Source organism: Syngnathus leptorhynchus, chromosome 2 (assembly GCF_054491065.1).
Source record: "Syngnathus leptorhynchus isolate UIUO chromosome 2, UIUO_Slep, whole genome shotgun sequence".
In the NCBI taxonomy this organism is placed as follows: Eukaryota; Metazoa; Chordata; class Actinopteri; order Syngnathiformes; family Syngnathidae; genus Syngnathus; species Syngnathus leptorhynchus.
Window position 1 is genome coordinate 8252381 of NC_141196.1, and position 14938 is coordinate 8267318.

Here is a 14938-nt window from a genome sequence, read left to right on the forward strand (position 1 = left end):
ACAAGTCGCCCAGCGAGCCTGCAAAGTCAAAGGTTCCCCCAATCCGGTCGGGGTTTTGCTCGGTTTTGACCCGCATGGATCCCCACCAGCAGCATCCCCACCCGTGGGCCCTCGCAGGCTCTCCGGGGGCCCAACGCGCGGATTTGTGTCAGTAAGTGATTTGTCACCCTCATGCCGGGTTACGCGTAAAATGGAATACGGTGTCTCTTAGCCCCTTTGGACGCAAACGATGGCACCATTTGGGTCGTTTTACGCACTGGATCTATTGTTATTATCATCATTGTGGGGCATTATGGATGCTTGAAAGCAAGCAGACTGCAACGAATACAGAGAGAGAGGACGAGACAAAAAAAAAAAAACACTTTTGTGCTTGGTATTAAGATAAGAATAAAACAATGGAGCACACTGGCATTGAGGAGGTGAACCAAACTCACCAGCAGCAACAGCAACAGCAGCAGCATGAACCCATCAGTTTCGGCATCGACCAGATCCTCAACAGCTCGGAGCAGTCCCAGGGCGGATGCATGCTGCCTAACCGGACCGGAGAGCCTGAGTACGCCGCGCTGGCCGCCGCCTCCAACGCCGTCTACGGCAACGGCTACGGTGGTGTTTACAACCCGGCGTGCTCCATGGGCCTGGCCGGCTCCTACAATGTCAACATGAACATGAACGTCAGTATGAACATGAACGTCAACGTCAACTCGGCGGCGGGGGCGGCAGGGGCGGGGGCCGGCGGGGTGATCCGGGTGCCGGCGCACAGGCCCATGCCGCCGCCACCGCCCCCGCCGCCCAACTCGGCTGCCGGCGGAGTCCACCAGACACCGCCCGGCCTCGGCCCGGTGCCCGGCATGGGGCCCATGGGTAATACCAATTTTACCTTCCCCTGGATGGAAAACAGTAGGAGGTTTGCCAAGGACAGACTAACAGGTAAATTACTTTTAAGATTATTTCTGTGCAATGATATGATTGTAAAATGTGCATTTACGCAATAATTTTTTTTACACAAATTCTGTATTTAAAAAAAAAAAAAAAAAGCAAAACTCAAAAGGAAGTTTTTAAAATGATGTTTCAGGTGGTTAAAAGACCCAAATTACAAACAAAACTGTTCTCAAAAAGCTTGCGTCGTGTTTTCCGAAAAGGCACATTCTGCAAACCCCAAGAGAAATGTTTGAAATAAAACCCATATTTATGCAAAGAATGTTTCCCAAAAATATTCATAAAATAGATGACCATCATTTTGCACTAGTTTAGCGAAATGTAATGAGGTAATAACCAAAAAAAATGGTTCAAGGGCCCCAAATGCTCATGAAATGTCTTTTTCATATTTTTAGTATGACCCTCAACAACAATAAACATCGCATGTGCCACCATGTGTATATTGTATATATTTTTCAACGTCATAAAAGTGCATCTGTTCATATTTGAGGCCTTGTATCATTTAAAACAATGCAAACATCTTCAAATTAGTATCCAGTTGGCAACTAATGTCAACATCACACTCATGTCTGACTTTTAACAAAATTGAGAGCAGCATTGCAAACAAAAGATTTGAAAAAGCAAAACAAAACCTAAATCTGTTTTAATCACAAAACAAAAATAAACACATTTTATTGTATACAGTACTTCATTTTTTAAATTCTTGCATAAAAATCCAAAGCATCAAAAACACTGTCGCACTATAGAAACATTTTGATACAAAAGGAAGCCAATTAGCATATTTGTCACAATTATGAACCATTTTCATTCTTGAACATAAATCATATCAATTGCTTTTCGACTATAGAGGCCCATGATACTTTGATTACACTTTGCATACATTATTTAGCCATATTCTAATCAAGCTGGGCCTGAGTCAGACCGTTTTCTTATACATTTAAAAACATATTTAATAGAGTGTGTTATGTTGGGGGGGAAATATAATTCATATTTTGAACGTTTTTAAATGATGCTATTAATTAGTCCAGTGTGCATGCGTGCATGTGTGTGCCACATGATCCCACGGTTATGAAGATGAAAAAGCCCCCCCCCCACTGCCTTCTATTAAATATTGACCATACCGTTCATTCGATGTGATGAATTATTAATCTAGAGGGATGAGGGGTTGTCAAATGGCTTCACTCGTGTAAAGACTCACTGATGATCTCTCCTTTTAATTCCTCCATTTTGTCGCTGCAATCATGACGTAGGCCGCCCTATTGATCAGAAAATGGCGTCCAATTAAAAAGATGATTCTTTGTGTAAGGGGGGGGGGGGGGGGGGCAGAAATGCATGATTTGGTCTGGGCAAATTTGATTTCCATCATGTGTGACGTGGTTTTATGGAAAGTGCTCGATAAATCAGACTTTATTGTTGACTTTTAAATGTTGACGCAATTTGTCATTTTTTAAACAAACACACCGTGGTAAGGTGTTTTTTGTTTGCGATGCAGATCAAATGAGTTAGACTAGACATTTGCTTGCATTTTTAAGACACAAAGACTTTTTTTAAATATATAAAACAGAGTGGTCAAATGTTTTAAGGTTAGTCATTAAAGTATGAGTTTGGCTTCTGCAGACGTATAGCAATTTAAAAAATGCACATGATTTAGATTTTCATGTTTTAATATACAGATTATTTTTTTCGTTTTTACACTTTAAGAAAACGTTTCACCTTCGTATTCGTATGTTGATTATTCCATTATCATTTTTTACTAAAACGCAAGGCTTTTTTTTTTCTTTTTAAAGCCATCAATTACGTACCAAATACTAGGAACAATGTCGAAATTGAGACGCATTTCACTCTTGTTGGGTAAGTTTTGTTAGATGTTTTTAATGTACAGTATCATATCTATTTTTTTACACGACTAAAAAGATGATGCCACGTATTTATAACACAACACAAATATGTACAAGATGTATTTCCCATTCCCCTTGAACGCTCTTTTCCTCGCTGGTCCCATGCTGTCCAAGCAAGACTCGTCATCATAATATGACAAGCGACAATAAACAGAGCAGCTATCACGTCCACTTTCCTCGCCATAAATTAAAGAAGAAGAAGGAGAAGCAGTCCCATACGACAGCCTCCTTCTGCCTTGCGTTTCGCGCCTGAACGCCGCACGGTAATAAATAGCACTGTATGTTCATGTTCTATTTCAATATCCCCGTTAGAATCCTTCACGGATTTATTTATTAGATTGTCGGAGAAAAAGGTAATATCCGCAGTGGGGGTGGTTGGGGGTGGGGTGACTTTGTCACCGCGAAGTGTTATTAAGTACGCCGCACACATGCGCGCATGCTTTTATTATATACGCTACATTCATATTCTCTGTGGTGGCGTTTTGCTTTTGATGAAATTGGGTTAGAAACCCCCGGAAAAAAATGCACGTTTTATCTAACTGGAAGAAGAAGACTTGTTCTCCCTTTTTTTGGTGGCTTGCATTTATAAGACAGGGAAATTAATTCACATTATATACAGTCCACTTGGAGTGTGTAAGCTCAGCGTATATTCAAAGAGTCATAAATTGCCAACTGATTACATTGTTGTTTTTACTATATGCTGTGTGAGTGTTTCAGTGATGCAGATAATATTTCAGAGGGTGCAAAAACGAATTCAGCAATATGTGAAATCTGGTATGAATCTGTGTCTGCAAAAAGGTGAATTTGGAAATTTTATATCTGGCTGAAAAGTACTATAAATGTACTTGTAAATTTATTTTACTTGCAATACCATGGTATTTTTATTATTTTTTTGTGGCATGACCAAAACTGGAATGAACAGATGTGTTTGATGAAAAACCGAGGTTGGCGAGAAAAAAAAACTTGGGGGGGGGGGAATAAGGGGAATTATCGGATGCCGAATTGTGAGCATGCAGGGCTCCACGGTTCTAAGCTTTCTTGCACCGTTTTCAAAGTCAGATCTTATTTGAAAAAAAAATGTGGATTCATTTCCAGCCCAATTAAATATAACTGAAATTTGCCAACTCCAAGTTTGTACATCTCCAATATTTAACAAATTACTAATGTTTTTCAACCCGTTCAATGTTGTTTTTGTCCATCTTCTTAACGTTTTGTTCAATAATATTCAAAGTTAAGGACATATGTGGTATTGATCTAGTAGTATAAGGAAATTAAAAAAATGGGCAGTGCAGGAACAAAATATTTTTTGGGGTCCGGCGCACTAAAAAAAAAAAAGCAGGAGGCAGGAAGATATACAATTGTCCATCTGAACCATTTCAAAAGTATGTTTTGAGAATGTGAAAACATACAATGAGCGAGTGGCAATTACTTTCATTGTTGCTTGGCAAGTTGGCATTGGGCTACAATTTAAACACTGGGACGATTATGTTTTACATGTAAAACGATGAATGATGCATATATCTACATGGCTGTATTTCAATTTCAGTCATCCATTCATTCTTTTCCAGCAGCGAATCGAATGTTCGTTCCTCTTTACGCAGATGGCCCAAAATAGCATCTAATGTGAAGCATTATGTGGCCAGATGCTTATGAGCACCAACAGACCTACAAAATCAGACATCAACCGAGAAGGCCTCAAAAATAATACCATCAAATCAAAACAAAATGTACAATGGACTGAAATGGTCATATGTAATGGAACATCCTTGGAACACCCCATAATGCTGCAATCTGGGGGTCAAATCATATTTTGGAGCAAAACAACTGTACAGAAAACAATACTGAGATACTCAGATCTTTGTATATTGGCAGCCTGGTACACCCTGAACTAGTCATCAGCCAATTGCAGGGCACACATAGACAAACAATCATCCACACTCACAGTCATACCTACGGGCAATTTGGAGTGCTCAATTGTCAGATTTGTAAAGAGCGGTAATGACTAACAGATCCCTGATGCGGCACTGCTTCACTTCGGATTTGAGATCAGCGCAGCTTTTCGGTATTATAAAGAGAAGGCATTGAATCTCAGTTTGTCAATTATGAGTGAGAGAAAACGTCAGCCTGTTGTAAGTTGGATATCTTTGCGCTCCAGCAACTCAGCCTGAGTATGTGTGGCATAAACACAGTAGCATAAAAAAACCCTGAATAATATGCATTTTTTTTTGTAAAAAAAAAAAAAATCCAGAAGGAGCTTTGTACAAGGGTCCAGCAAATGTTATCAATGTTGAAATGTGGGTTAAAACACCAAAATAGGTCATGGGTGAGCATCTTTAGGTGCCATTAAGGGGTTTCAAACTAATGATAAAAATCACACCCACCTCATGCCCTGAAGAAATCTTTTAGCGGGGGATACGATTACCATTCTAACAATTACGGCCCGTGAAACCTGATGATGTTCATATTAAAAAAAAAAAAAAAAAGGGTAGGCGATTAGGGATCATCGTTACAAAGCAATATGCGCTAAATGCTCTTGTCATACACACAACGTTCACATTGCAGCAATCTGTTTTGAAATCACAAAATTCGGGAGCGCCTCGAACATCAGCAACACTCGGGACGCCCAAACAGAAGTTTATTTGGGTTCCAGGTGAGATTTTCTGTTTGGATCGCTAAATAGAAGAAAAGAAATAACAAATTAGCAGATTTTTTTCAGGTTCTATTGCTCTCAATCACAAGAGTGTGGCAGTTGGTTGGTTGGGCAAGTGGATCTATGGCCTAAAACGATCCCCTTACACACGTATTGATTGTGTGTTTATCCCACGCCTGACAAAATAGACAGGATTCATAGATATTTTATGCTGCACATGATGTGGTTATTAATACTTGGACAGTGAAAGTGAGCCAAGCAAGCAGGCAGGAAGGAAGGAAGGAAAGCCAACATGACAAGGTTTTCTAAATTTCCTATTTGTGGAAAAACTTGACAGTAAAATAAGTTAAATTTTCATAGATTTATTGTGTTGATTTGAGAAACATTGTTTATCTGTAAAGTTTGATGCAAACATCAGTAAAAAAAATACACTGAAATGCTTGGATTATTATTACTATATTATTGACGGATCTCACGGGGGATTAACACATTTTAAATTGATCAAAGACTATATGATATATTTCTTAAATATATTATTTCTGAATTCAAGATCAGTGTTTGCATCATTTGGCAGTACACCAAGTAAGTATTGCAAAAACTTGGCCGTAGCAAATTTCACATAAATCTGAGGAGTGCCAACATTTTGGTTAGGCAATTTTAAAATGTATTCTAATCTAGACAAGAGCAAGAGTTTTTGAGGGCTATTTTTTTGAGATTTTGAATGAAACTCAATCCACATTTTCATCTTTTGGACATTTCAAGTAATTGGTAAGGGGTGCACATTTTTTAGTTAATTTATTTTTTATTTGACAATTAGACTATATTCTTTTTTTTAGATACGTTTAGTGTTTTTTTAATTAAAGTTAATACACATTTTATGAATTAGAAGCTACAAACAGGGTAGTGAGTATCAAAATTGAGCCTTTTGTTATTTTTGCGTAAATTTGAGAGGTTTAAAAAATTGGTTGCAGCAGTTTTAAATTACATGATGATTTACAATTTTGAATTCTACCAATCTGCAGTGGGTGCGAAAACTCAGTTCTGGCAGTCTTTTATTTTATTATATATATATATATATATATATATATATATATATATATATATATATATATATATATATATATATATATATATATATATATATATATATATATATATATATATATATATATATATATATATATATATATAAAAAAATATAGATATGGTTTTTAATGACAATCAGTATGCAGTTTCATGGTTTGGACCAAACTCTATATTTTGCTGAATAAAAATCCAAAGATTCATAATTCAGCCAAATAACATGATTGTGATTTGTGTAATTTGTCAACTCTAATCCCATTTATGTTTAAGGTTGTTTTTTTAACCTGCTTTTATCATGTAAAACTTTTATGATGATGTTTAGTCATTTATCCCCCCCACACACACACACACACACACACACAAACAATGTGTTGATGCTGATTGGCTGCTTTGGTTGATCATCCGCAGGAACGCTATCTGTCACTTGTATACGTCACATGTTTAAAATTTAAAGTGTAAATGGCAGTCAAGAAGCCATTGATCATTCAGGCTTTGTGATTCGCCACCCGGGGGCTGCCTATGGCCAAAGGCAGGCTGCTGTGCTCCAGATACGGGACCTCACTTTGTCTCCCTTTCCTTTAGGGGAGCAGGCAGAGGAGAGCCGAGCACGAGAGGTCGCGGGGGGGCCGGGTAACGGGGCTGCAGCGGCCGGGCCCCTCTGCTCTCTCCCTAAGGGGGACATCGGCAGGGTCCCTGTCTGGAGCACGGTGGAGACCTTAGCTAAATGCTATTACCCTGAGCTCGCGCACCTGCGAGACGCCAATGGCCTCCTCGCAGACTATTCTTTTCCAAAGGGGGCTTGCCCAGGTGAGTTACCGTCTCGCCTGACTGCACAACAAATGGCTCAGCCCTCCTCTCCCATACCCATCTTGAAAAAATATATTCAAACAGTATTTTATTTAATTATATCTCAATTTAAATAGGCGGTGCAATCTTGGAAAAAAAAAACGGCAATTAAAAGGCATTATGTGTCATGTACTGATAATACTGAAATAATATAAAAATGATCATCCAAGATGGTGCGCCCCCTTACCCCCCACTTACTCTTATACACAACCTATTGACTTTAGAGATCAATGTTTAATCACGTCAACATGATCAACACATGACAATTTAATTGATATAAATACGCACGCAAGAAGGTATGTAGATGGCGCACCCCTCTCAATCTGATAAGAATAACAAAAAAATGTTTAAAAGAAAATAGAATAGCATCAGCGTGATAAAAATAAAATCATGATCAAAATATAATCCCCATAAAAATAATATAAGAAACCTCAAGCTAGATGATGCACCCCCTCATGTACTTGTACATAACCTAAAAACCATAAACCATTTAAAGGCAACACAAGATTTAAAAAAATGTACATATCAAGGTAACCGTATTTATGGCTACACTAATTAACACATCAAACATGGAGTATGACTGCTCTCCTGTGCACAACCTTGACAAAAAGGCCCGTTTAAAAGGCATTATTTAATCAGGCAAATTTGATAGAGCTTGATGGCGCACCCCTCTCCCACATACTCAACCTAATAAAAAGACACTGCAAGTGTGTACTCGGTCGACCAGATATTGTATAGCATTACACTTTGCGCACCACAGTTAGTTTGGGCATTCTTGATGCAGTTGATATTAGATCATATCATGCCAAAAATTAGGGATGGACGATTTGACTACATTTTCATGATCAACTAAAGAGAAAATTAAATATTTTTGATAATTATTTCGAAATGATCAAGTTCATGAGATAACAGAAGCTTTTTTGTGAACGGCAATGTTGTTGTTGTTTTTTACAGGACAGCTGTTTCCGTACTACAATTTTTCCTTTGGAGAAATGTAACTTTATTGATTTACGGACAATCGTAATCACAATCGTCCTCCTCAACAGGCAGCTTCTGGGCCTTCGCTTAGAGGCCCGAGATACACCACCACAAAATTGGCAATCACTTCATCCAGCTAAAGACTTTTCTGAAAAGCAAACCAAATCTCCAGGGAAATCTTTTCTTTCTGGGTTTTGATGGTAATAACTGATGGGGCACATCAATCACCAGAAGCTAGCAAAAGTAGAGTCTAGCAAGGTCCCAGTCATAACATGTGACCTGAGTACCACCATCTCTGTCCATCCATTTAATGATTCGTCATTTCTGCTTATCCGATGACTACTACAACAAAAATGCCCATTCCGCTGTTTCTAAATTTTCTAGCTGCCCTGTCGCCCTTCTCCGTGACCCGCCGCATCGGCCACCCGTACCAGAACCGCACACCACCCAAGAGGAAAAAGCCCCGCACGTCCTTCAGCCGGGTACAAATCTGCGAGCTGGAGAAACGCTTCCACCGGCAGAAGTACCTGGCGTCGGCCGAGCGCGCCACCCTGGCCAAGGCCCTCAAGATGACGGACGCTCAAGTCAAGACGTGGTTTCAGAACAGGCGGACAAAATGGCGGTAAGACTCAACGCTGCTGAGCGCATACAAGATGCAAGCATTGCCAAAATCATAGCATGAGCAAAAGGTTGAAGGAAATTGCTCTTTCAAATGTTCTATTCCTTTTCACTTTCGTAAAATTTCCGAGACTAAAAATGGAAGAAAATCAAATCACAGCTTCAAATTTGTCATGTTCAAAATGGTTGACCATTGAGAGCTCATTGAAAAGTGAAAGAATCTGCATTACCGCACTTCATGTTGTTGGATGGTCTCTTGATGACTGGCAGTCTTAACGTTTGTTAAGCACTCTAGATAATTAGAACCCATGAAAGGTGATCCATCAAAACAGCATGTGCACTTTTATCCAGTCCTAAATGGACACTCTGTTTTGCCCTCAAATCTAAAGTAGCTTCTGATGTTGCACAAAATGGCCGTCGCGGTTTAAGCGTCGGCGGCGCCTCGCGACACGCCGTGCGCCTTTTTATTTTGCTTAGCTGGGCGGGCGGCGGAGGCCAGTTCACTTGACCAAGCACAATTACCGGAGCCTCCTAAAAGGCCTTTTAGAGAGTTGCTGCCCGAAGCAATACTCAAAGCCTCTCACCGGAGACACGTGCATTCCCTGTACTTCATTCTTGCCGCTGTTTGCAATCGTTTGGAGGTGAACGTGTGATAAATCCAATTACCTCGTGCCCTTAAAGTGACAGCACCTTTTAAAAGCTTATTTGAAGCCACTAAGCCAAATGGCATTTGGACAAAAATTCGGATTTTTGTTTTGGTTGTCAAGTCAGCAAAGAAGAAAGCTGTTTACACCGCAATACTGTCACCTATATAATACGTGTTTTATTGGTATCGGAAAATATTTTCCAAAAATGAAAAAAATAAAAATGAACAAGCTGTGAATGAGAGTATGCGAGTATATCAGCTTGGACTGTTTTATGACAGCTGAACTTGATGGCCGTACATAACGTGATTATCTGATGTTTCTTTATGAATTTGCTGTGTTTTTATTCCACAATGTTTACTGTGACCATGTTAATCTTGCACACAAGAATCACTCCGTATCCCCCAAAAATACTACAAACTCTACGAAAACAAAGAACTCCCACAAATAAATACAGCTAATAAAAACTAGGGATGTTTGATACCATTTTTTTTCAGACTGAGAGCAGTTCGAGTGTTCACTCGGAGTACTCAGCGATATTGATTACCGATAACGCTATCACATTTGATTTGACACAATGACAGAAATTTGTCAACAGGGATATTTCGAATGCAGATGACTTCACTAATTTGGCAACGTGCTGCAGCGCCAACGACAGCAGAGGAGGACTTACTCTCTCTTTTTTTTTTTTTTTGGGGGGCTGTAAGTCTCAGCTGTAGTATTCTATGAGTACCCTAAAATAAGGCTGGTATTGGGCGTTGGCATCAAGTACTCGCCAGTCCCTAATAAAACCAAATACAAAATGACAGTCTAAGTACGAATCAAAACGAACTGAATTTGAAAAATATCCCCTCCCCCAAATATACAATGTTATAAGTCATCTCAAAGCACCACTGTACTGTATGCACTATTTCGTGTTTTTATTAGCATGCGCTTGGCAAAATTCATTTGTGCAAGTAATTATAATCGAACCCCTTTGCTCTCAAATTGGTCATGAGTTATTGAATATTAAAAACAAAAAAGGGAATGCTAAACTCTAGTGACCCTATACAGCAAAAGTCAGTTTCAATGTCTAAAACTAAAATGAGTATGAACAAAATGGCGTGTCACAACGAATAAGCGCCCAGGCCTTAACCCACTTCCTCGTTTGACCAAGATTGATACCGCCGTGGTGGTGGCAGTGAGCACCTGCTAGCCTCAACGTGAGGGATGCGCTTGCGTGACGAGCACGCTAACTAACAAGATGGTGATCGAATCAGCAAGCAGCCAACCACATTATGGTAATGCTGTTAGCAATAACACGTGGCTAATGGCCGCAGCTTGCTGCGAGCGCCTGCGTGAGGGCCCTACCTGCCCTAATCATTTTCTTCTTGTTGCTCTTGGCACAGAATTTCATGCCAGCCCAGTTATTGATTTTTGATATGAATGTTGACCAAACCATACTATCGACTCAGGTAGGGTGCACTACTCAGTTGACATCAGTAGAGGCGCTGTTGAGTCCAGCTTCACGATTTTGCGGGCTAAAGAAGATGTTTGGGAAGTTGAGCTTGCAAAAAAGAAATTTACTAATAACGTAAAAAATAAAAGTAAAACACTTCACCTATTAATGATGAAAAAAGCAATCCACAAAGTGAATAACTTTCCCATCAATAACCAAGTATGCTTGCTTGAAATATTATACAATATTACAATTTCTAACGCATGAAAGGGGAGTGAATAGAATAAAAACAATGATTCCATGTGCTATCAAGTTTATTTATTATGAATGTATTAATCACCTTTTTCCATGAAAATCTCTGAGCTTCAGATAAAATTATCTGTTTGGCATTAGGCTGCGCCTAAGTTGAATCCATGTGCTGCTGTTTTGGTTAGCAACAAACACATTCTGCAGTTTAGTCTTTTGTCTCAAGCTGTCATGGGTGATTCCAGCTCCTCTTGACACATTGTACAGGATGCGCCTCTCCGTGTTAACACGTGTAGCGCAGAGTCGCCCACCTGCCTGCCCGCCAGTCACGTTCCCTCCTCACTAACACCTGTCACTCATCCAGATCAGCTGTCATCTCACCCCTGAATCCCCCCGACACAGGTGGCGAGGAAATAAAAATGCTAATGTGCAGCTTTGTTGCGTCAACCACCAAACAATACTTTTCATGTCAACATGGCTAACGTCACAAATTCTGATTCCATACCATATTACCAGATCTTCAGTGTCACCCAGTACTGTACTACTACCAACATAAAATGCTAAAATCCTGCCTGTCTGGTCTTTCGTACCCGATCAGGAGACAGACGGCGGAGGAACGGGAGGCCGAAAGGCAGCAGGCCAACCGGCTCATGCTTCAGCTCCAGCAGGAAGCCTTCCAGAAGACCCTGAGCCAGCCCCTGCAGCCCGATCCGCTCTGCCTGCACAACTCTTCCCTGTACGCCTTGCAGAACCTGCAGCCCTGGGCGGATGACAATAAGGTGACGTCCGTCACCTCCGTGGCATCTGTCGTGTGAATGTGTGTGCACGCGAGTGTGTCTGGGCAGGGATTCTGCTACGTAGAAACCAATGACTCACGACTGACAAAGAGTTCCGGATATTGGGCTTTTCAGTAATGGCCTTGATATATTTCGACATTTTTGTGAGTAGTCTATGTGTTGAGTCGATTTCCTGCCTTACACCACATTTCCGCTTTCCCTTCAGCTGACGGTCTAAAAAGGCAAGAGGGACCCCCTAACTAATGGACACCTGTGTACATGCCCACCTATCAAGACTGCCCCCCCCCCTCTCTCGTTCTATCTTCCCTTTTTACTGCTGGAACCTTCAAGAGGATGCAGAGACTTGTCTGACCATGTCTGCAAAAAAAAAAAAATCAACACCAACACAAAAAAAAAAAACCCACCTGGATTCTCCCTTTGACTTTGTACAATGTAGTAATAAAAGAAAATGCATGTTTGAAATCCTTTTCTGTATGCGCTGGCTGGGAGTTCTGCTGATTAGCAGTGCCCCTAATGGACATGGACTTTCTCATGACGGTCCATTTAAAAATAGTGTTTTATATTAAATGATATTGTGACTTTTTTTTGAAATGATGAGAACGTTTCTGGCTTTTCTTGTCTCATTGTATTATGGATCCGAGCCTTATTATAATCGAAAAAACACTTCAACAAAACAACTGTAGCTGAACAAAGTGTTAGATGACATGAACATAAATCAAACAGAAAAGCACAAAATTAATTTAACATAATTCTAAAAAAACAATACAAAAGTAAGATTAGAGATTATGATTTGAGAAAACACTCAAATAAGGGCTCAAGTACCATGCTGTGTGGAACACCAAGAAAGGGTTTTAAGTCTGGTTTTCAAAATGGAAAGCAAAAGAACTTGTGTAATTTTCATTGAAAGGTCTTCCACTTAGACTTTTTATCTTCAGGAGTGGCTTGTCAGATCACCTGAGGAACAGGTCAAAAGGGTCAAATGCAAAGATTGACGGATTAGCTTTTGGATGACTCTTATTATTAGCCTTACGTTGTTGTTAAGGTGACCAGGGGGGGGAGACAGCAAGAAGCCATAAACATTCCGTTATCAGACAATCCACCCTATCAGACAAATGTTTTTTCAGACAAGTCATAACAAAAGATTAGTAATCTGGAGAGTGCAGTAAACACCTCATTCAGGTTCCTTGCTCGTAAATGAGCTTCCGCTCTTGTGACATCACGCCAAACGGTCATGCCTTCGTCTCCTCTTCACCCCAAAAAATCAAATGGCTTTCTTGTTTATTTTAGCAGATGAGCATTTTCTAACTGCAAATAAATTGCGATAGCTTTTTTAAATAATTTGCGATATCTTTTTGATGATATACATGTAAAAATAAATTGGGGGAGGTTATGAAGGGGAAAAAATTCAACCTCACAAGACTAAATGACACACTTAAGCTTTCCCAACAAATGTCTAGTAGGTTTGGAAAAGACATCAAGGTTTCTCCATCAGCTGGCTTCTTGCTGCTGCGGAAAGGCCAAAGAAGTGCTCACCACCTGTCTAGAATGGCAGCCATCCCCGACAATCCCCGTGCGGCGCTGGGCCCGTGGTTATTTTGGGCGTCTCGCTCGGTCAGGATCCTGTCAGCAGAGGCCCGGCCGGTCTCCAGGTGACGCCTCCCTCTGCCCCCATTTCCTCCGCTGCTTTCATCCGCCTGTCTCAGGCGCCTTGGAAGACGTGACTTGGCTCAATTTGGAAAAATTCCTACCTTGGCTGTTTTCATAAGACTGCATTGTATTTTACTGCAGGTGCTTAAAGTTTTGTTTTTTTTTTTTTTAATCCCTCGTCGTGGCGCTCCCCCCCCCCCCCCCCCCGTCTGTCTTCTTTATGAACAAACAGTCAAGCCTCAGCCTCGTATCAGACTTCCTATCTTGTTATTGTGGGACAACCGGACAACTGTTTCGGAACACACCGTGTGTCACGCTCGGTCTGCGGCCGTCACTTGTCGCCATTTTTTGGAGACGTTTAACTCCTAATCAGGCAGGCCATTGAAGAGGCCACGGTTGACTTGGCGGAGCTCAGAGGGGACGCAGACAGCCTGACTGTAAACACTGATGCAAGCTGCCGGTATTGAATATTTAAGTAAGGACAGAGAAGGCTTTACCAAACATTTTAAACCATAAACTCAGATGGCCTATCACATCGGGCCAATATTGACCTGAAACCTATTTCTACCGGCTAATAAAATTACTGTACCAATTTTTTTTTTTTTTCAACTTGGTTGAATGCACAGAAAAAGATTTAAAAATGATTTGCAAACTCAGTCACAATTGACATCATAAAGAACTGTGACCTTGTTTTGAATCTTCCAATCCAAATGTTTATTCATATAATCAACTAAGTCATGCAAGCCAATATTTATTTCATTCAAATGACAATTCAGCTACGTGATGCTTATGTTTGTTTGTTGTTTTGTTGCTAAATTAAGACTTATTCACATAACAAATCCAAACAAGAAATGACCCTCGGCGTAACTGTTTATCCCTTTATAATCCACTTGTAAAATTCTGGATTAGGTGTTGCTCCCAGTGCAACATTTGCTACTTTACAGACAATGCAGAGCTTCATCAAGCTGTCTAAATAAAGACGTAGCTTATCTAACATGTTTATTTAACTGTGTCTCGACCCGGCCCATTGCTTCACCGCACCAAGCCATTCCCAGCTGTTGGGTGCAGCAACTGCCGTTTGGTCACGTATTAAAACTTTGGCCGAATGTCTCTTTTATTCATGCAATACATACGAGTTGGTGCACGTCAGCAGCTCT

At 40.3% G+C, this 14938-nt stretch overlaps 1 protein-coding gene across 3 annotated transcripts; it reads left to right on the plus strand.

The window, feature by feature from the left end:
- tlx2 (T cell leukemia homeobox 2) lies at nucleotides 1–12705 on the plus strand. 3 transcript variants are annotated; one of them, XM_085905886.1, is made up of 5 exons: nucleotides 1–927; nucleotides 7150–7374; nucleotides 8776–9013; nucleotides 11936–12116; nucleotides 12340–12705. In XM_085905886.1, the coding sequence occupies exons 1-5, from the start codon at nucleotides 396–398 to the stop codon at nucleotides 12349–12351; spliced, it is 1188 nt and encodes a 395-aa protein (XP_085762012.1). In that variant the 5' UTR covers nucleotides 1–395; the 3' UTR covers nucleotides 12352–12705. The 3 variants fall into 3 exon arrangements, with proteins under 3 accessions (XP_085762012.1, XP_085762011.1, XP_085762013.1); XM_085905885.1 differs by lacking the exon at nucleotides 12340–12705 and having other exon boundaries at nucleotides 11936–12152; XM_085905887.1 differs by lacking the exons at nucleotides 7150–7374; nucleotides 12340–12705 and having other exon boundaries at nucleotides 11936–12152.
- The last annotated feature ends 2233 nt before the right edge of the window (nucleotides 12706–14938 follow it).